We start from the raw sequence: 20,010 nt of genomic DNA, 5'->3' as shown, positions 1-20,010 counted from the left end.
CTTTTTAAACTGAATAATTTGGGGTTGTGGACTGCAGGTCGGACAGAAGGCATTTTAAAAAATGTCTCTGCAACAGAGCATTTTCACTTTTGTGTGACATGTTTTATAGACAAAACAATTGATAATAATCAGCAGAATAATCAATTATGGCAATCGTTAGTTGCAGCCCCAGATACAGTACATTCATTGTTATTCTGTCAAATTTGATCCCAGAATTGTTAATAACGTATCAGCACTCTTACTGTAGTTTGATTCTAAATATCAATTGGAATATTAATTGTCCTGAGACGCGTTGTCCTTGTGTTCATGCTTTCTGACAGGCCATAGTTCAGATGTCCGTGGAGTTTGCACAGCAGATTGAGCTGGCTCGAATCAACAAGCGTGCCTGCCAGAGGAGCGCCGCCATGCAGACCCGGTCAGATAAGGAGGAGGCGGTGGAGGAGAGCATGGAGCGGGTGACTCCCAGAGCTCCTCTCACCTCGGGCGCCTGGCTGCAGGAAGCGGAGAAGGAGAGGCTGGAGAGGGAGCTGGAGGAGAGGAACGCCGAGATCAGGAAGTTAAACGAGGAGCTGCAGAAAACCCAATCAAGACCTGAGCAGGTCAGTGTCATCGTTGACTTCACTTTCTGCACATCACACGTTTCTCTCATTTCATCTGAGAGGATTCATTACTGCTGTGTCAGTAAGTTTCAGATGCACTTTGTCGCAATGCAGGTGTTGCATCGATTACTGTCATTGATTATATCTGCTTAAATTAATATTAAGCGCTTTTTCACTGCTTCTTTGACTTGCTCACAGTGAAAGTGTTTTTCACTAAATCGACTGAAGGTTACGATGAAAGTATTTGTTTAAATACTATTGATAATGTAGTTTTATCATGTTGTGTTTGAGGTGTAATCATTTTCTATTCTTATAAATGTTTTTGGTATCCAGCAGCACTTAATCCACTGAGGTGTTGTGGATGTGCAGACAAATATTCTAGCCTCCTATCGTTGTATTTACCGAGTATTTCAAATGCAGATCCTGCAGTTCTTTGACCTACACCCTTTATTTGAAAGGCGAGGAACACAATGTGCATAAACACACTCCTACTCTCCTCTTTAAAAAGGCTACCACATCCGAAAACTTGTGATTTATTACGGATGTAACAAACCAACTAGCATTGAAACTAGCATTTTTCTTTTTTTATAATCATAAACAACCACTACCAATATAAAAACTGTTGTGAGAGACTGAAAAACTGTTAATGATTTCACAGGAAGTATATTTGTTTATCCACAACTGTCAAAGAATAACAAAAAGGTTCTTGATCAAACTTTCTCTTCTATCTACGCTGCATGCGCTGGTTTCCTCATGATGGTTTGGGGTTATTTTCTGCCCTGAAGAGCTAATCCCAGGGCCTGCCAGGCTTTCACTAACCATTTATTGCATGATTAAGCTTTAAGTGTGTGATCGCAGTGGCTGTCGGGTTCAGTGTTCTTTGTCAGATGAGTTGCTCAAACAGCGATTCAGTAAAGATAATTTAGTAGAAGAAAGCTCTTAAGCTTCAGTAATCAGATGAGTTGGTTTGATGAGAGAATGCCTGCACTTTCACTGAAAACACTCAGTTAAGATGTTTACATGCATTATGTTCTTCTCTCCTATATTCTCCTCAATGATCTCATCTCTGTTAAGAATGTCATCAAGCTGAACATTGTTGAGATGATCCACAGAAAGCCAGAAAGATCTTTTATGAAGACATTTCCAGCATAAAGCTTACTTTGGACAAAACTATTGGCCCAAATAACATATATGAAGCTGCTCGAGATTTAAAATTCTGACATTGTAAGTTTGAAAAACATGTTTAAGAGAAGAGATTACAAATTATGAAACTATTGTTTTTTTTCCTTAGCTAATAGTATAGAGCCAGTAACACTAATTCTGATTGTAATACCATGTTTATGCAACTTTAAATCTGTTAAAATACATAAAAGACATACATTGGCATGTAAATGTATGTACATTTTGATTGGCAAAACATGAGCAACATCTTTTAGTATAATAGAAACCAACGCTACATTACCTCACAATGTGGAGTCAGAAATGGGAACCGTTCTCTCAAAAACACGTTTAAGCTTTTCTGCCGTATGTTGTCGGCAACTATAAAACGTGCTCTCGTCGGTCTAAAGAAGTGATTCTTTGGCTGGAGTCAGTTACCACTCTGACTCATCAGCAGTGTCTGCACGGTGTAGTGTCTGAAGGGGAAGTGACTGGAGAAGCAGCGCTGCATTTCTGCCCTTCTCTCAGAAGATGGAGCCATCGCCTCTGCAAGTCACTGTGCCTCAGGTGCACCTGTTGCCATAGTAGCACAAAGATAGTAGTGTTTCTCTCGGCCCAGAGGGAGTTAGAAGTGCGTCTTTGTGTGTGTGTGTGTGTGTGTGTGGGTGTGTGGGGGGTGTGTGTGTGTGTGTGTGGGGGTGGTTGTGTCTGTGTGCCCATGTGCCTAATTTGAATGCACTTTTACTAATGGCCGCGCATACAGCCAGCCTGCTGTTCGTCGTCAGGAGTTTTTTCAGGAGTCTTTTTAACCAACTGCAAATGACGGGGCTGCTGTCTGTGTTCTCTCTCCTGCCTGTGCAGGCCTTAAAGAAGAGAGGAGACGGTCCAAAAGAATCCGAGGAAGAGGAAGAGGAAGATCCGGGCGGGCAGAGAATAAAGCCGGCTGGAGGAGGCAAACTGTCATCAGAGGATGATGGAGAGTCCTCCGATAAGGACACTGAAAGGTAGTGACAGAAACTACATTCATACTGTTCTCTAACAATAAAGGAGAGCATTCTGAATTTCTTAAACTATGTATTGAGTTGGTCCTTTTATGATAACCTGAGTTAGTGCTGTAGATAAATTAGAGAAGATTCATACATTTAGTCACGGCGGTTGTTTTTAACATAATTGTTTTTGCTGCTTTCAGAAATGTCCTGCGTAAGGCAAACGAGACCCTCAGTCAGGTGCTGGTTGACGTCCTGAAGACGACAGCAGCAGCGGAGGAAACGATGGGCCTCCACATGCAGAGTCTGCGTGCCGCTTCCAGCGCCCCCCTGCCCCAGTCCACCACACAGACGGCAACCTGGCCGAGAGCGAACACCGAGCCCGCCAGACCTCATGCAGCAGCAGGCAAGTCGCATCAGGGCTCAGTAATAGTTTGGGGTAAATGCTGGTGTTGTGTTTGGGCAAAAGGTTCAACAGCGAATCCACCCAAATACGTTTGTGAGATATGTAGAAGAAAAAGACATCAGAAACGTGCGAAATGCAATTAAACTCACTGCACAACACTCCAGTATTGGACTTTATAAAATATGTCTGTGCTCTACAGTTTTATATCTTTGCAGCTGCATTAGTATTGGGGCCATCGTCAGGCTGGGATCTAAAATTCTTGCATTTTTGATTTATGGCTTTTTAAGAATCAGTTTGAATTTATTAAGTGTGCATTAAAAAACAAACATTTTTTGGAGTTTTGAAATCTGTTTTTGATTGGACTTCAACACATCCAGAGTGTTGCTGGCATCCGTGTCTGCATTTTAAGCTGACTTCCTCTGTAGCGGATAGAGTCTGTTGTGACGGAGCAACGCTGCACCATGACGACACAATGCTACTGCATGAACAAAGAGTGAATCCTCCTCTCTCTTTTAGTCTATGTATGAAAGTGTAAAGGTTTAAAACACAAATTTCGGGGATCAAATGCAAATAATATCTTCTACAATTAGTCCTGTGAGTCAGATAGACATCAGGTTTGCCTGCTGTCTGAATGTCTGAATGCATTACTGAAGGTGGTGACTAAAGACAACAAAGTCTCACGTTACCAGGCTAACCCTAATATTTACTGTAGGTACGACTTTCAAAAAAATAACACGTCTTCTAAAATATGCCACGTCATTGTATTGAGTTGCATATGACTAATTGTATAGAGTACATAGACCTGCTGACACACATTGTGACCATTATTGTGAAGTCAAATCACTACATTGCTCATGAAGATAATTAAGTAATAACCAGGGACTTGCATAATAACTTTAATCTGCCTCTATGCTGTAAAACAGCCACTGCTCTATCTTGGTGTGTTGTTACATTATGACATTTTTTCATAGAAAGGAACTTGTAATATTAAAAACAATGTAAAGTTTGAGCCATCTTGCTGCCTGCTGCTTTCATACACCAAGCCTTACACCATTTCATTTCGTCATGCGAGCTTCAAATGGTTTTAAGAAGCTGCGTTTTTACTGTTTCTGCTGCATTTGATGATGATTGTGCTGATTATTCTCTCACAGTATCTTGGTTTATTTAGCTTAATTCAGAGCAGTTAAAAAACCATCTGTAAGCTTCTCAAAGAAGTTGTAATAGACTTATTAATCAGAATGTAGTGAGTGAACTTTATAGCTGTTAGAAATGTAATATGCATGAGCTTTGTGTGTGCTGTGTTTCTGACCTGTGTTCCTCTGGTCGTACCAGGTCACTCTGCAGAGTCAAGTTGCCAGGTCAGCGAGACCGCCGCAGACGATGCGAGTCCGTGGTCCGGGGAGACGGAGGCTGACGAGGGTCTGGAGGTGTCTCAGCAGATGATGGAGAAGCTGCTGCTGGGGGCGGGCACACAGCTGGAGAACGAGGAGTATCTGATGGGAATCAGCAGCCGACTCCAAACGGCTCTGGAGAAGATGTTGATGGCCATCACAGACACCAGCAACCAGGTACGAACCTTTTCTGTGAAGTGGCCTTTGATCGATGTACTGTTCTCATATTCAGAGCTCTGCTAGCTCACTTTATTTTATTTTATAACTGCGTATGGCACTTTCTGCTCGCTAAGAAACTGTTCGTGTTTAATCAAAGGCATGTTGTTTTTGTACAGCTCACTGTACTAAAACAATATTTCTTTTGACGTCTTAGTTTACTGAACAGAAATGTGTTTAAACTTTTTTATTTGATCATGACAAATATGACCAACCGCTGAATGCATCAATGTTAAAGGAACAGTTGGACATTTTTGGAAATGAATCACTTTCTTGCTGAGACTAAGATGAGAAGACATGTATGCATGTTTCTCAAAATACAAACTGTAACATAGTATTACAGTAGTTTAAAGTCCTTTTGTCAAGTGAAATGGTTTCAGAAGAATTCTTCATGAACACTCCTGTGTTTGCGCAGAAAGCTCTAGTGACACGTTTAGGCTTTGTCAAAATATTTAAATACCCACACTGGACCCTGTTAACCCCCTCTGTATGTTTCCACGCCTGTCCATGGAGGCATAATGGGGATGATACTGCAGAATGTGGCCGGCAACAAAGTTGGCCCGTCTACAATTCACACACACACAAAAGAGCCGCCTCATTCCCAGCGGTTGCCTATAGATACGAGTTGTATTTACACGGAAGCTTTTGTCTGGTCCATCAGCCTATCGGAGTCGGTCGTGCACGGAGCGAATCCCCCCCCACCCCCCTCAGGCTGTCCATGTAGTGCGGCCCACTGTGTCCAGTGTTTAACTGGGCCATTGCATGTATCACTGTAACTGACTGCGCAGCGCATCTTCCCGTTGGCTGATGTTCACGCATTACTCACGCTGAGGTGGCTTTTTATCTTGCCGAAACTAAAAATAGCTTTACAGAAATTTCAGGCCGACCATCACTGTTGTTCCAGCATCCATCTGCAGCGCGGAGCGACTGTTGGTTGAATGTTAGCTATTGAATAACTTGTAATATGATATAATGAATTGATTAATCTGCAACAATTTAGATTTTCGATCAATCATAAAAAAAAAAAATCTGTTCATCAATCTTCAAAAATAGAAATATTTGCTGGTTGTCTTTTAACAATAAATTATATATGTCAACATGTGTTATTCACTTTCCCTACATTTTATATTTTAAAGATAATAAGTCAAGAAAATATTCAAAAATAATAATTAAAAAAAAAGTTAGTTGCAGCCCCATTAAAGATCCACTGTAGATGTTACGTCTCCAAGTACACACCATTAACGGCACAACAAACATAGTAATCAACAAAGCCTCTTAATGGTCCGATCAATGATTTCCCTGCTGCTATTGATCCGATGTGCACTACGTCTGTGAGCGGTGCCGGATCGCCACGTCTTGCCTGAGAAGCAGCGTCGTGAACGGAGATTGATTCAACGAGCCGGTCAGGAATGTGAAGTGCGCCGTAAATGATTTGCCCGTGAAAAGGTGTTTGCTCGCTCATTACTTAACTCCCATTATCTGCCGGTGAGACGTGGAAATTGTTCGAGTGCAGTCAGTGTGACGTTTAACCAAACAAGAGACAGTAGCTGGGACCAAGAGGCAGCATGTCAGAACACCTTAATTGCTTCTTTCTGCGTCTACGCAGGGAGGGAATCCAGTTTGACAACTTTTTTTGTGTAAAGGGCGTGTGTTGTCTGTGGGTTATTTGTGTGTATGGAGAGAGCCTGTGATCTATTTGCAAATCTACCTGGCCCACTGGCTCTAATTACTGAAGCCACACCTGCTTCCCTCCCACTTTTGCTGAACAGTATCCTGCTGTGTGTGTGATCAATGTAGGAAGTGGAGGGAAAAATCCTCTTCCTGAGAGGTGAAAACAGCCCTGAAAGTCTGGAATTAAATCTTTTTAAAGCACGTGGGTAAACGCAGGCAAAGTGAGTGTAACAGAGTGACAGTAGCCGGCCTGGGGGTAAGTAAAGCTTGCCTGACTGGAGAGAGAGAGCGAGAGAGATCCGGCTACAGTGAGTAATATTATAGTATGAGCAGGGGAGCATGCGTGGAGAGGGAATGACTAGCAGTCCTAGAAGGAAGTAAAAAGGAAAGCGCGGAAGACTTGAGATCCAAGCGCTGTCATTCCTCCCTCGGCAGGCTGCCGCTCGGACTAAACAATTGAAAGGGGCCCCTGGGAGGCTTCCCTGCAGGTCGGGGTTGCTACGGCGTCATAGTATTGTTAATGAATCTCCAGAGAGAGAGAGAGAGAGAGCAAACCGGAGCAGACGTGGGGGTGTGAGCTTTACCGAGCGGCAGAATATGGTTTCACTCTGAAGAAAGAAGGTCAGAGAGAAACAGCGAGAGAGAGAGAGAGAGTTAGAGATCATCAGAGAGGACACGAAGAGAAGAAATGCGATTACAAACCTCCCGTGGTCGTGTTCAGGAATGCCTTTCAAGCTGTCGGACCAAGATGTGACTTCCACCTGCTGCTGAGGATGACACTTTTTTGGATGATTTGTCTCTCTCAATATTGACCTGGGCCTTGTTCCACCTCCACCAGGCAGCATGTGATTGAGATGACGTGAATGTCACCCTCTCCAATTGTTGTTTACTCGTCGTGTGTGTGTCTTTGTGTGTGTGTGTGTGTGTGGCAAACACATAGAAACTGTTGCTTGGAGCAAACCACAACGTTGCTCATTGCTTCATTCCCCACTGGACTCTATTCTCGTTTGTGGCTGCACTGCTCAGCTCAGCCGGATCACGACAAATGGAAATTGGTAACTCCAGAAAAAGGAGCTCCAACATAACAAACTGAGGTTGGAAGTTCTCCCTTCTTTCACCATGGATTCGTACCGCTCTTACTGGAACTCGGGCGGGCAGAGCAGGACGTGGGTTGAAGGGCAGGACGAGGATGTGTACGAGGTGGAATCTCGCGTACCCCTTCCCCGACCTTTCCCGCTGTGCGGCACCTTGAACGAGAAGAATGCCGTGGTGGTACACACGAAAATCTTGCACGTTAATCACCAGACGAACGGCCACCTCCTTAAAGTCATCTCCAGAATCTCCCTGCCCACTCCTCCGTACACAGTAAGGTCACACAGTTTTAGTTCAGGTCTGCACATGTGATGAAAGTTAAATGTTATTCCAACTGTGGAAGCTCTCTCTGTGCTGCTTTTTGGAATAATAGGTGAAAGATTATTACCTTTTATCGGTCACGTTACCGCTTCCTGGTTCTCATAACGTTATACAATGAGACCTTTGCTCAGGTAGATATGATCCATGGAAAGTAGCTGAATGTGAGCGTGCTGACGGTTTATTGCATGATGATTTCATAGCTGTACGACACAGAGAAGCTGCTTTCTGTCACCTGACCTGAAGGTCATTAAACAAATATGATATCATTACCTCAGCGCGTTTGTGTTCCATCTGTACATAACCTCGTTCTGCTATTGACTTTTGTTCAGGTTTCACTTTTGTCTCAGGCCTGTGCACTTATGTTAGTCTGCCTGCACATGATGCATAAAGACCATGGACTGTGTCGTCAAATCATTCATAATAAAGTAGTTTTATATTCTTAAACGTGACAACAACAGGCCTTTCTAATTAAGTAAAAAAAAAAGATGATCAAGAGATCATATATTTAAGTAGACAAAATGTGATTTTCAAATGCACAGGAAGAGGTTGAGTCAATATCTTGATTAAAAAGGATATTTTCCAGCTTTGGTGCATATCTTGTTAAAGTAAATGTATGTTATGTGTAAAATAATCAAATGTGCATTAAGTGCTATGAACTGTGGTCCATTGTTATGCATTACAGTACATGAGACTGAACTTTTCATATGTAGAAAACAAGAATTTCAGAAACTTTTTTTTGTTTGATTTTAATTTGAACTTGCTCTGTATCATTAAATGCTATTATGAACGATTCCTTTCCGATGTTTGTTCTTCTAAGCTCCTTTTAAAGCAGTCCTAACTCTTCTTCTTGTGCGTCGCCATCTCTTTCCTCGTCCCCTCTCAGCTCGAACATGCCCGGCTGACCCAGACTGAGCTGATGCGGGAGTCCTTCCGCCACAACCAGGAGATGATCGACCTGGTGCAGAAGCAGGAGGAGCTGCAGGAGAGGTTGTCGGAGGAGGCCCGGGCCCGCGAGCAGCTGGCTCTGGAACTTCACCGTGCTGAGGGTGAGTTCCTCTGGATAACTTTTATTACAGGAAAAAAGTTTTAGGAGTCAGGATCGGCACACAATATATAAAAGAGGTGTACCGTAGCGGGTGACAGCTCTGCGCAGACTCAGATCAAACTGTTTGAAGCTTCTTAAAACCGTCATCTTCAATGCAGCCTCCTTATAGAAGAAATGCTGTTTCTCTATGGACTCTTAATTGATGACGTGACAATGTATGTCTGAATGATTACAGACCACAGAGAGCATAAGGAGGAACTGAAGTGAAAAGGCATCTGTGCAAACGTTTGGGGGAGGGAGGTGTTACAGGGAGTGATGGGATCAGCTGTTTGAAAGGGAGAGTAAAGGAGTGCGAGACCATCTGTGGCGAGAAATCGACAAATGGAGATTTCTGTTCGTCAGCCTCTCTGATTTGAGTTTGGATGTCTGATTGCGTGTGTGACGAATACATAATGAGGGCTGATGTTTGGAGGTGTAAAGTAAAATCTTGAAGCTCGGTTGAACTCTATTCACCAGGAAGTCAGTGGCCAATTTTTGTCAACAGTTTAAGCTCTGTGACAAATCTTATTGGGGGGACTTGATGTCCCATCCTTGTCAGAGACAGCTGGTCCACGAGGGTCAACTGTTACGACCACGTCCGCTCTGTCTCACACACCGGGCGACCAGGCTGTGTCTCTCTCACACTATTTGGCAAATGCAGACTCCAAAAGTCATTTCTGTGTTTCTGGCTTTGTGTACACACTGAACAATGGTGAGTTTATAGCTTTTACTAATCTCTAGTAGGATCCTGTTATGTTGTGTGTTTTCTGTAATCCCGTAGAGGTGCTGAAGAATAGCAAATATTTGATGTCATAAAAAGTTTAGTAAAGAGGGCGACCGTGTGGCAAGCTGTCTGAACAACATTGTGTGGAATAGGACGGCAACTATCTATTGCTGTTCTCATATTTTATCAAAGAAAAGCAGAAAATTCTCTTATTTTTGAAGATGAAACCAGACATTTCATATTTTCTGCTTGAAAAATGACTGAAACAATCTGTCAATTATCAAAAGAATTGACAATTTTCAGTTGATCTGCTAATCAATTAATCGACTGACCCATTGCAGCTCTAATGAAGAATAAATGCAGCTCCCCAAACTATCAACCTGTCCTCTCATGTCAACGAGTTGCAGAGCAGCGTTGTTTTTCTGGTCATGCGTCTTCACTGACTTTTAGGGAGTGCTAAGAATCTGCTAAACCTGTGTCTCCCTACTCTACTTTGAAGTTCTTCTATTGTATCGATGAACCACGCAGGTAAAAGATCAGGGCGTGTCCTTTTCAAACTGGTTTTGAATAAGGCATGGGCTCAACATGGAAAACGGATCCTCTTCACTGATTGACTGAACATATTATATGACAGCGAAAAGTCTTCTTTTTGTTATGTTTTAACGAGGGGAAAAGGCTTCGTTTGACAATACAAAGATGTGGAATCATAATGTTGCAGAGTAAATGTGATTGAAAAGATTCCCAGGAGAGCTCTCTGCGGTTGTTGACCAATGTTGTGTTTTCGTCGGTAATCATGTGCATCTGATAGCTGTGTATATAGAGGGATCCCTCCTTAGTCAAAGTTTACACACAGCGCTGTGTAAAGTTTAAAATGATAATCTAGTCCTGACATTTACCGTCTGCCCCTCTCTTAGCTTTAGTTAACACACAGCGCTCACTGAGCCGGTATGAGCTTCAAACAACAAGCGAGGAAGAAGATTTTACCTTTTAGAACTAACCCGAACCCTATTCTACACCAAAGTTACAGTAAATGAATAACTGGTTTCTCATTAGTCTGTTACCCACCATAACCCTGTAACTATTCACTGAATACCATCCTGCTGCTTAATGCTTGCTGACCTGTGACAGAGCAGTACAGTAATGATTGCATTTCATTGTGTTTACAGCTCAGTCTTGTACTTCATGTCAAGCAAAATGGGTCAGACTTGCTCGCCTGTGTTCCTCTGTGCATATGTAGGCAAGTCTGCGTGCCTCGATGTTTACATACGTGTGTTTTCCTTCGCTGTGTTGTCGGTAACCTTGGATTTTGTTTCCTGGTGTCGAGTGCTCTTTCTTTTGGATGAATGCGCTGTGTCTAAACTCAAGACTTCAAAGCAATTCCTCTTAATTCATCTGGTCAGTGATTGCAAGTGTGAGAGGGTAAGAAAGGGATTCTAGAGTTCTGTTTCAGGGCCCTTTTATGAACCCTCTTCCTCCTGCTTCGTCCACATTCAGGTCTGATTGATGGCTATACGGGCGAGCGAGCCGGGTTGGACGAGCGGTTGCGTCAGAAGGAAGAGCTCCAGCTGAGCCTCGAGCAAGAGCTGCAGGTGAGGCATTCCAGCTGCAAGAGAGCAGGAAAAATAATTATGTCTTGACAGCACTTTTAAGGTCAATTTTTATTATTTTGCCTCTGGTGCAGAACAGTAGACACTCAAGTGCAAGCGCAAGAAACTCAATGTGTATAAATTCAGGCTACAGCGCTGAAAGGATGAGTCTGTTGATATTCTATTCTATATAAATATTGTTATTGTCAAGAAATCCTGTTAAAAGGCTAAAACCAAAAATAAAGTCACAAAATATAGCTTTACTATGAGGAAACGATAGAATATCACCAGCCTTATCTTTAGAAAACCCATTACATTTATAAAAGCTGGAGCTAAAATCAAGCAATCTGATTGGTTAATAGCTGTGATATAATAACCACATAGTAAGACTCAATTTGGACTTTCAGTATCACTCCATGTCTGAGGGAAAAAACCTACATGAGTAGATAGCAGTGCCCATCTCCAGAAAAAACACCTGCTAAACATTCATATTGCCACACTTACGATGGCCGAACAACACCCCTTAGCTCTGATATAATCACAAAATAATCATACTTAATCAACATATTTAATAAGAGTTTTGAGCCAGTCTGTAACTGTCATGTCATGCAGGTGACGGGTAGCCGACTGCACGAGTTGGAGCAGGAGAGGCTGCAGATGCAGGGCGATCGGGAGCTGCTGTCCCGGCAGCAAGACGCCATGAGGGAGGGCGCCGGGGCCCGCGAGCTTTGTACGTATCCCCGACCTCTCACAGGATGTCATCCTGCTTAGGAAATACATTTATTTATTATAACATAGTCTGAACATTACATGTAGGTTTGTCTTTGTGAACACAGTTGCATTGTAGAAATCTCAGTGTATCAAAAATAAGCTTAAATAAGGAAACGAGAAAACTAATTCTCACCTCTTTTATAATGTTTTTTTTTGTTCTCTGTTATCATGGCTCAAGTTTCAAGTGACAGTTTGTTTGGTATGGTTAGATAAAACATGAATTGTTCTTTGAATTACACGGCACAGCTTGATTTGGTGTAGAAAATACACGTCACACAACAGCTGTTTAAGCTCCTCTTTTACGGTCCGATTTTACAGGTACACGAGCCTCACGTTGATTTATTTTGCAGTTCTCTTACCTACATTTCTTACACACTTGCTTCCAGTATTTGTGCCACAGGTCGCACACATACAGGTATGTGCTCCATACACATGAGGCTTGATAACTGTATCTGCTAATTTGCATTATAACTCCTGGATTATGAAAAAGGTATCCCATGAGTACGTCCTCTGATAAAATGGTGAGTATTTATCCAAGGGTTTAAACCAAAAGGGCTACTTCAGGAACTTTCCTTTCACAGCATCCTTTCTACAGTATTAACCTCCTGCTGTGAAAACGACACAGAAGCACTGCCTCCTCTATCCTCACCCTTTGCTCTTCTGTATCTCACAGTTTTCCTGTTCATGACAACAACAAAAAAACAAGAGCATGTTACATTCCTGTGCTTTCTTATTCTCCTGTAGGCCTAGTTGAAGCTGCAATGGTTGCAGCACCTGAAGCAGGTGTGTCCACTTTGAGCATGGCTCAGTCATATCTACTGTATGTTCTCTATAATCGTCGACTGTATCCGAGTGGCAGTGTACCTCTTTAACCCTAATCCAGCAACTCACCAACACAGCTTGGAGCTCGCTTGCTATGGGCTCACAAACTCACTCACAGTTCAATCACTAACCTTTTGCTTCAGCTTTTCATTTTTGATTGATTTTTGTCCCGGTTGGTCATTTATAATGTCTTGGCGTTGATGTTAGCACTCATTTTAGCATGCTGAAATGAAAGTCATCTTCAGACATTTATACGTAGTCATTATTCCCTAACTGTCAATCATCTGCTCTCGGAATTGAGGGATTTTTATTTTCAATCATGTATATTTTAGATCTTCCGACGCTGCGCTTGCAGCATTTCTTTGAGTGAGATGATTGGCCGTTCAGGAAGTCCCTCTCCTGCCTGTAAATGCTTAGTGGGCATGGATATCACAATGTGTGGGCTGTCCACCTGTTTGTTCTGTCATCTGCACTCTCTCATCTTGTTACTTTTGCACTAATCCTGCGGGGGTTCGATCCTGGGTAAACCACTGTGGGGTTGTTCACTGGTGGCAGCGGAAGGCCAAAGAGGCATCGTGGCGGGGATTCATGTTCGGTAACGGGGCGTTACGTTGGGAAGTTGACTGAGATGTTGGAAGAGTCTGAAGGTAGCCTGACGAAGCTGTAAAAGGGACCACGGCATATCAAATTACAACATTTCAGAGAAAGAAGTTTTAGCTTTATGACAACATAAAACTCTTAAAATCTAATCTCACGGCTCACACTTCAGACTCTTCAGTAGCTCCATCTCAGCATCCTGTTTGTCTCTGAAATCAAACCTCAATGAATCATTAACTCAAGTCAGACACCTTCAGTTGTCCGGCGGCGATGCCTAACTTGTCCTCCTTCCTCCGCTGTATTCATGTAGACCTCCTGGAGGAGACGGAGAAGCTGATGAAAGAGAAGGTGGAGGTCCAGCGTCAGGCGGAGAAGGAGAACACCGACCTCCTGAAGCAGGTGAAGCTGCTGGAGGCGGAGCTGGAGGAGCAGGTCAACAAGGTGATCGAGCTGGAGCACGCTCAGAGCTCCGAGAGCGGAGACCTCCGACAGCAGGTCCAAGCTCTGGAGAAACAGCTGGACAAGAACCGGAAGTTCCTCGATGTGAGTGACAGTGACTTTGACTCAGTATTCAAAATGATGTATACTCTCATGTCAGTGACATTTCAGTTCTATTTGGGCAGCCGTAAATCATGAATGAACTTCTTATACCAGTTCTCATTGGAGATAAAATAATTAAACTTTGATCCAAACCAAAACATTAATTAAGACAATATTCCCTCGTGCAAAGTTTTTGTTTATTGTCCCTCATTAGTAATATACATAGTGACATGTCACAATACTTTTTCAAACAGCATTTTGTTAAAGTAGAAAATCTTATTTTCAGTCAAATTTTATTTTTGTAGAGTCTTTTATTTAATTTTTACATAAACATTGTCACATTTTGCTCAACAAGTCAGATGACTCCTAAATATGCAAAATAATAGCAATGATAAGAAAATAAAGAACGCACAAATCAAATGTATATTCCTACTTTAAGATGCACGATAATCTAATCTGTAAACAACAAATTAATTATCAAACACAGAGTGTGTTTGTGTGCTGAGCATGTAAGTATTTTTAGTACATGGTGTGTTTCACATCAAGATCTTTTCAAAGTCGGATTAATTTGAATGTTGGTGAATAAAGAATTGCTGTTTTTAAGTTCGTACAGGGATAACAGCTACACATTAAAATCACAGCTTCAGGTTCCAGCTCGTCTGAAAGCTAAACTGATGATTTCATGATTTTTTTGGGGGGGACCCGACCTCATGTTTGGCTCACGGTCTAATGAGTTTGTTCCCATCATCATAATTGGGCCATTTGGCGAAGAGTTGGCTCGTAATTGTCTAGATGTGGTTTGAATGCAGATTCCCTCTATTGTCCTTTTGATGCTGGTCGCACACACAAGTATGAAATCAGCACATTTGTAAATGTAATTAGATTATTTTAACAATTCTTTCTTATAATCATATTTTCTGCAGTGTGCCGTAATCAAATAAAACCGGATGTCATTTGTGTTTTCTATTTTGACAACTAACTCAGACATAAGTAGTACGACATGGACTAGATGACAAACTGAAGGGAGGGAGGGAAATTCAGCACGTAGGCGAGATAAATTGAGCAGTTTGTCGGAAAGGAAACCAGTTTCTCAACAGTTTAAGCCTGTATTGAAGATGCGATTCAACATTTTCATATTCCTGTCTTCCTTTCGGTGTCCAGGAACAAGCCGTGGACCGAGAACACGAGAGAGATTTCTTCCAGCAGGAGATCCAGAAACTGGAGCAGCAGCTGAAGAATCCTCAGAAGCTTCAGGCTGGCTCCGAGCAAAGAAACAAAGAGGTAACCGGAGCGCGCTCTGTTCTCCGCCAGAGGACCAGCCATTAATAGAGGTGCTTATTTACTGTCGGTGTGGCTATGCTGGTAGAATTACCTGCGCTGCCTTTTAAAAATGACACCAGAAAGTGGGAGTGTTTCTCAGACGGAAGAGTGAGTGGGGTTAATGTTTGTCCTCGTGTGTAATAGTGGGTTTTATTAACACGATCGTGAAATACACAATACAGTGTTTAGATAGGATTAGCTGAAGTTAATCACTGCGCTGGTGCAGCTGTTACTCACAAAATGTTGTCAGACATAAGGCCATGTGTTGGTAAGACACACATTTTGACTTGATGACAGTTATATAACATGTCATGTACTGTAACCCCTGATGTCACATTTCAGAAGTACACAGTTTTCAGGCTAAATTTAAGTGATTTATATGTTTATATTAACAATGGATCAAGTGAAGACGTGTAATGTGAAACGTGTCGCTTGTAGTGACGAACCCACAGAGATGTATCTCACTCTGCAGTTCCCCTCGGCTCTGTGGAGTGTTTTTAGATATTCAGCTCCCTGTTTTGGTTTTACAGCCCACAACTTTACTGTTTAGTCTCTCCGCTCTCATTAACCTCATTTCCAGCTGCTGTTTCCAGCTTAAGAGCTTTCACAGACACTGTTACTAGTCTTTCTGGTAATCTTTGATTCTCACAGCTATCGGAAGTCTGATCGGTGTAACTTCTGGCATAATGTCCTGTTTTGACAGTAATAGAAGTCTTAACCTGCCTTTTTTTAAGTACTCCCCAAATTGCAATATGACATTTCTTTTTTGTGCATCAGTCTCGTTCACCCCAGCAGTAACCGCTGTCAGTTTTAACCTTAATGTTGTTTCTTTGCTTTGTCTGTGCTGTTACTACTCTTTGGCTTCTCCAGGATTTCGTCATTGGCTGACATTTTTCATCCACTCGCAATGTAGCCTCCGGTTCACCCCAAAGAGAAATGTACTTCTGATCGACACTGTTGTCATTGTTTTGCAGCACATTTGAAGCGCTAATTATGTAAAGCATCACGCCCTCTTTAATGTTTATTATGAACGTGATGTCCTCAGAGTAAACCGTTAAATTCAACTCATTTGTCCTTTTGATAATATGAAAAGAAAATGAGCCGCAGCGGGTTCTGGGCCCTCGGAGCATTTCACTTGCTCAATCGGAAACATCATTTGACAAGATAAGTCAGTTATTCCATTAGGGGACGATGATTTTAATGCTCAGTGGTATCGTAATGTTCCGTGTTCTTTCCTTAATGTCTTTGTAACTGAAGTATCCTCGTTTTGCCCCTGCTGCTTGTTAGCCTTCCAGCAGTCTAATCAGTTTGTTTCCTCCTAAATTCGATAGTGACTTGAATTATATAATTTGTGATTGCAGCTTTGATTAAAGCTCCACTGTAGTTATGGTAGTTCTGTTAGTTCTGTTCCTTGGGTTTACAGCATATCATTCATACATCAGTCCTACTTTTCTGCTTTAAACTCGCCCCAAAGTTGACCTCTCTATAATTTCCTGCCACATTTTTATCACTAAGTGCTTTTTCGTCCCCCTCTTGCCCTCGAACTGTCCATCCTCTGATCCTTTATGCCTTCTCTCTCCCGTGGCTATTACAGGTGGATGGAGTAACCTTTAAGGTATTGCTTCTAGCTACACGTAGAATCTCCCCCAGAGAGCATTTAGTGCATTTTAGTAATCCCGCCCAACCCTGTAGCAATTAATGGCCTGCCCATCTCGCTCATCCTTTCCCTCCTCCTCTCTCCAGTTTGATCCCCGTCTGCTGTGTTTGTCTTCATTTGAAAGCGACTTCAAAGACTTTGTCCTTCCTCACTCTGCTCCTTCCTCTGGTTTCTCCCTTTTCAATGTCCAGTGTAAAACTCAACAGCAGAACAGTAAACAAAGTGGTGGTGGGGGCGGGCGGGCGAGTTTAGTGGCAAACAAATGTCAAAGTATCCTCCCTAGAGAGGATTGCCTTTCGATTCAGTTATACACCACTTTTTGCAGACTTGACATGACCGTAGTAGATTTCAAAGTACATTCTTGCATCAATATGAATTTGTGTAAGTTATCAAACTGCAGTTCGTAAAACTAACCTTTTAACGTTGTTTATTTTGCCACATTAGCAATGTTTTGGAGGGAAACGACGAACAAGCATGTCTCCAGCTTTGTTTCTCTTGGGTGTCGAGCAAGAAATTGCATATAGATAATGCATAACCCTCTTGAGTTGACCTAAATCTATCCACAAATGAAGTAAAGCTCAAAGCAATATAAATGGACCATTCAGAGCTGAAGTACTCCCATGAAGAGTCATCCTACTCTCTCGTCACATTAATATTTAACGAAGGGCGGCTAGTGAGCGGGTGCATTTCATCTGCCTTGCTACAGTGTCTTTTTGTTTGAAACGCCGTCATCCTTAAAGATGCATTTCTGAAACAACAGGATACACAAACGTCAGCCAGTCGTTCATGAAACATTATTTTCTTGTTTAATCAAGCAGGGGTACCAACTACATATAGATTTATTCCCCAGTTCCTAGACGACCCTAAACGAACCTTCCTCCTGTGGACCCTTCTTCCTCCCCTTCTTCCTCCCCTTCTTCCTCCCCTTCATTGATCTGCTGATGTTTTCCCGTCTCACAGATGGATCAGTTACCTGCCAGCGGTCCTCCTGGCTATTGTACTGCTCTGTGGTTTGTGTCACCCCGAATGAAATCTCTCTGTCCCTGCACCTCTCTTCACTCTCGGCCCCCCTCCTTTCTCAGGTGGATCAGCTGACCTCCCAGCTAGCTGTACATACCCCAGCTATGCTGTAGCGAGTCGTGTCTGAGAGCGATTCTCATTAAACACCCCCCCTCCCCCCCGCCCCCTCTCTCTCTCCCTCTCCCTTCGTCTATATCTCTCTCTCTCTCTCACTACCAGGTGGACCAGCTGACCGCCCAGCTGAAGGAGAAGGCGGATTGGTGCAGTGAGCTGCTGCTCGGCTCAGAGCAGCTGCATCGTGATTTGGGAGAGCGCAACGAAGAGATTGACAAGCTGGAGAGCCGCATCCGCGAGCTGGAGCAGGCCCTGCTGGCCAGCGTGGAGTCCGTGGAGAAGGTTAGGATAGAGAGGGGGAGGGGGAGATGAAGGATGTGCAGGAGACTGAGTCAGGGACGACAAGAGAGAGAGAAAAGGCAGCCTGAACAATAGCTGTGGAGAATGGCAGTGTGTGTGTGTGAGAGGATGTAGATGAGGTGAGGAGGAGGGTTGGGACACAGAGAGGGAGAACAATGTGTGGGTGGGTCTACTTCACCCGCGCGGCAGTTTGTTGTTGGTGATGAGCTATGGCTAGCAACTGTCAAGATTGCCCCCCAGTGTTCGTGAAGGGCTGTTGTGAGTGAGAAGAAAAAGAGCAGTGAAGGAAATGCTCATATATCTGCTGTGCCGCCGCTCAGCTGGCAAACGGCACAGAGCTCCAGTTGCATGATAAAGGATGCGATACGGACAAAGCGTAGCTTTTAACATTCTTGAAAATCTGTTCATCACAACGGTTTGTTCCTTCACGCCTTTCTGCGACTGCTGTGCTAAATAGTTTTTTTTTCCCTCATGTGTGTTGTTGTGCAGGTTGAACAAAAGAAGCAGCATGCATCCATCACAGAGGAAAAACACGCCACGCTGGAGGCTCAGTTACAGACGGAGAGAGAAGCTCTGGAGCGGAAAGAGAAGGAGGTAATGTGCTGATCAGGCACAGATTCCTTTGAATGGATAATATCTCAATCGGACGAAAATCTGGGAGTGAAATGTTTGTCTCGTTTAGTTTTCAATAGTGTTTTGTAACTAGATGTAATGCATATATATAAATGTGACATTAGTACTGTAGTATCCTTTGATATCTGGATTTCTGTTTATTTACAGGAATAGCAGAAAATCAGTAGCAAACAAGTAAATCAGAGAAAAATATTTTCAGTTGTCTGGCGTCTCCTCTGAAGTGCTTGTCATGTTTACCTGTCGCCTCAGATCCGTAACCTGGAGGAGCAGCTGGAGCAGTTCAGAGAGGAGCTGGAGAACAAGAGCGAGGAGGTGCAGCAGCTTCACATGCAGCTGGAGATCCAGAGGAAGGAGATCAGCAGCCAGCAGCAATATCTAGAAACGAGGGATAGCATGCTCCAGGTAAAGAGACATTCCGCTGCAATTACTTTTTACAGTATCTTTACGTTAAAAATTGTGCGTTCCAGAGGTGGTTGAGTCTATTTGTGTACTGCAGCCACGCTGGCTTCTTAAAAACTGTGGATACGATTATCAGACAGACACTGGACACATATTGTGTTAAAATAAATGTACATTTGTATTCTCAGTTCTTTTATGATTAGTCAGTATTTTCTACTACTTGTTCTGTACTGTACTAAAAAGAAACGGATAAACCACTGGTTGCTAGAGACTTTAAGACTGTTGACTGTTGACGTTGCCTGATAAGTTTGTACTTTAACTGCACAATACAACAAAAGGTTTGGTCTGTAGTTACACAACTAAAAAACTGCTCCCATCAGTTGTAAACAGGACCATTTTCATTTAACTCATATACCACAGTTTTCCACATACTTTTTTTTAAAAGACATTTGCTCAATGTTGTTAATTTTAGTTAGACTGTCACTGCCAGCACAGTTCTTCTTTGACTCAATCAGTGTACTTTCAGTCGTCCATCACGAGGCTGACTCTGAGTGGACTTTCGCGTGACGTGTTCATTAATAGCCATCACATTATAATCTCTGA

General features: G+C 42.8%; 1 protein-coding gene across 3 annotated transcripts in view; it reads left to right on the top strand.

Moving 5' to 3' along the window:
- The window catches only part of akap9 (A kinase (PRKA) anchor protein 9), a 59,925-nt gene that overhangs the window by 28,770 nt on the left and 11,145 nt on the right, over positions 1–20,010 (top strand). For all 3 annotated transcript variants that reach the window (XM_079175896.1, XM_079175895.1, XM_079175894.1), the window contains exons 18-30: positions 321–599; positions 2,619–2,761; positions 2,947–3,149; positions 4,482–4,717; positions 8,724–8,886; positions 11,143–11,237; positions 11,847–11,964; positions 12,750–12,788; positions 13,735–13,967; positions 15,126–15,245; positions 18,181–18,357; positions 18,865–18,969; positions 19,258–19,410. In XM_079175896.1, the coding sequence (XP_079032022.1) occupies positions 321–599; positions 2,619–2,761; positions 2,947–3,149; positions 4,482–4,717; positions 8,724–8,886; positions 11,143–11,237; positions 11,847–11,964; positions 12,750–12,788; positions 13,735–13,967; positions 15,126–15,245; positions 18,181–18,357; positions 18,865–18,969; positions 19,258–19,410 (2,064 nt within the window). The remainder of the gene's footprint in view (positions 1–320; positions 600–2,618; positions 2,762–2,946; positions 3,150–4,481; positions 4,718–8,723; positions 8,887–11,142; positions 11,238–11,846; positions 11,965–12,749; positions 12,789–13,734; positions 13,968–15,125; positions 15,246–18,180; positions 18,358–18,864; positions 18,970–19,257; positions 19,411–20,010) is intronic.

This window comes from Pholis gunnellus (assembly GCF_910591455.1).
Source record: "Pholis gunnellus genome assembly, chromosome: 16".
Classification (NCBI taxonomy): Eukaryota; Metazoa; Chordata; class Actinopteri; order Perciformes; family Pholidae; genus Pholis; species Pholis gunnellus.
The sequence above is the reverse complement of the archived record's forward strand: the minus strand, read 5'-3'. Positions and strand labels throughout refer to the sequence as shown.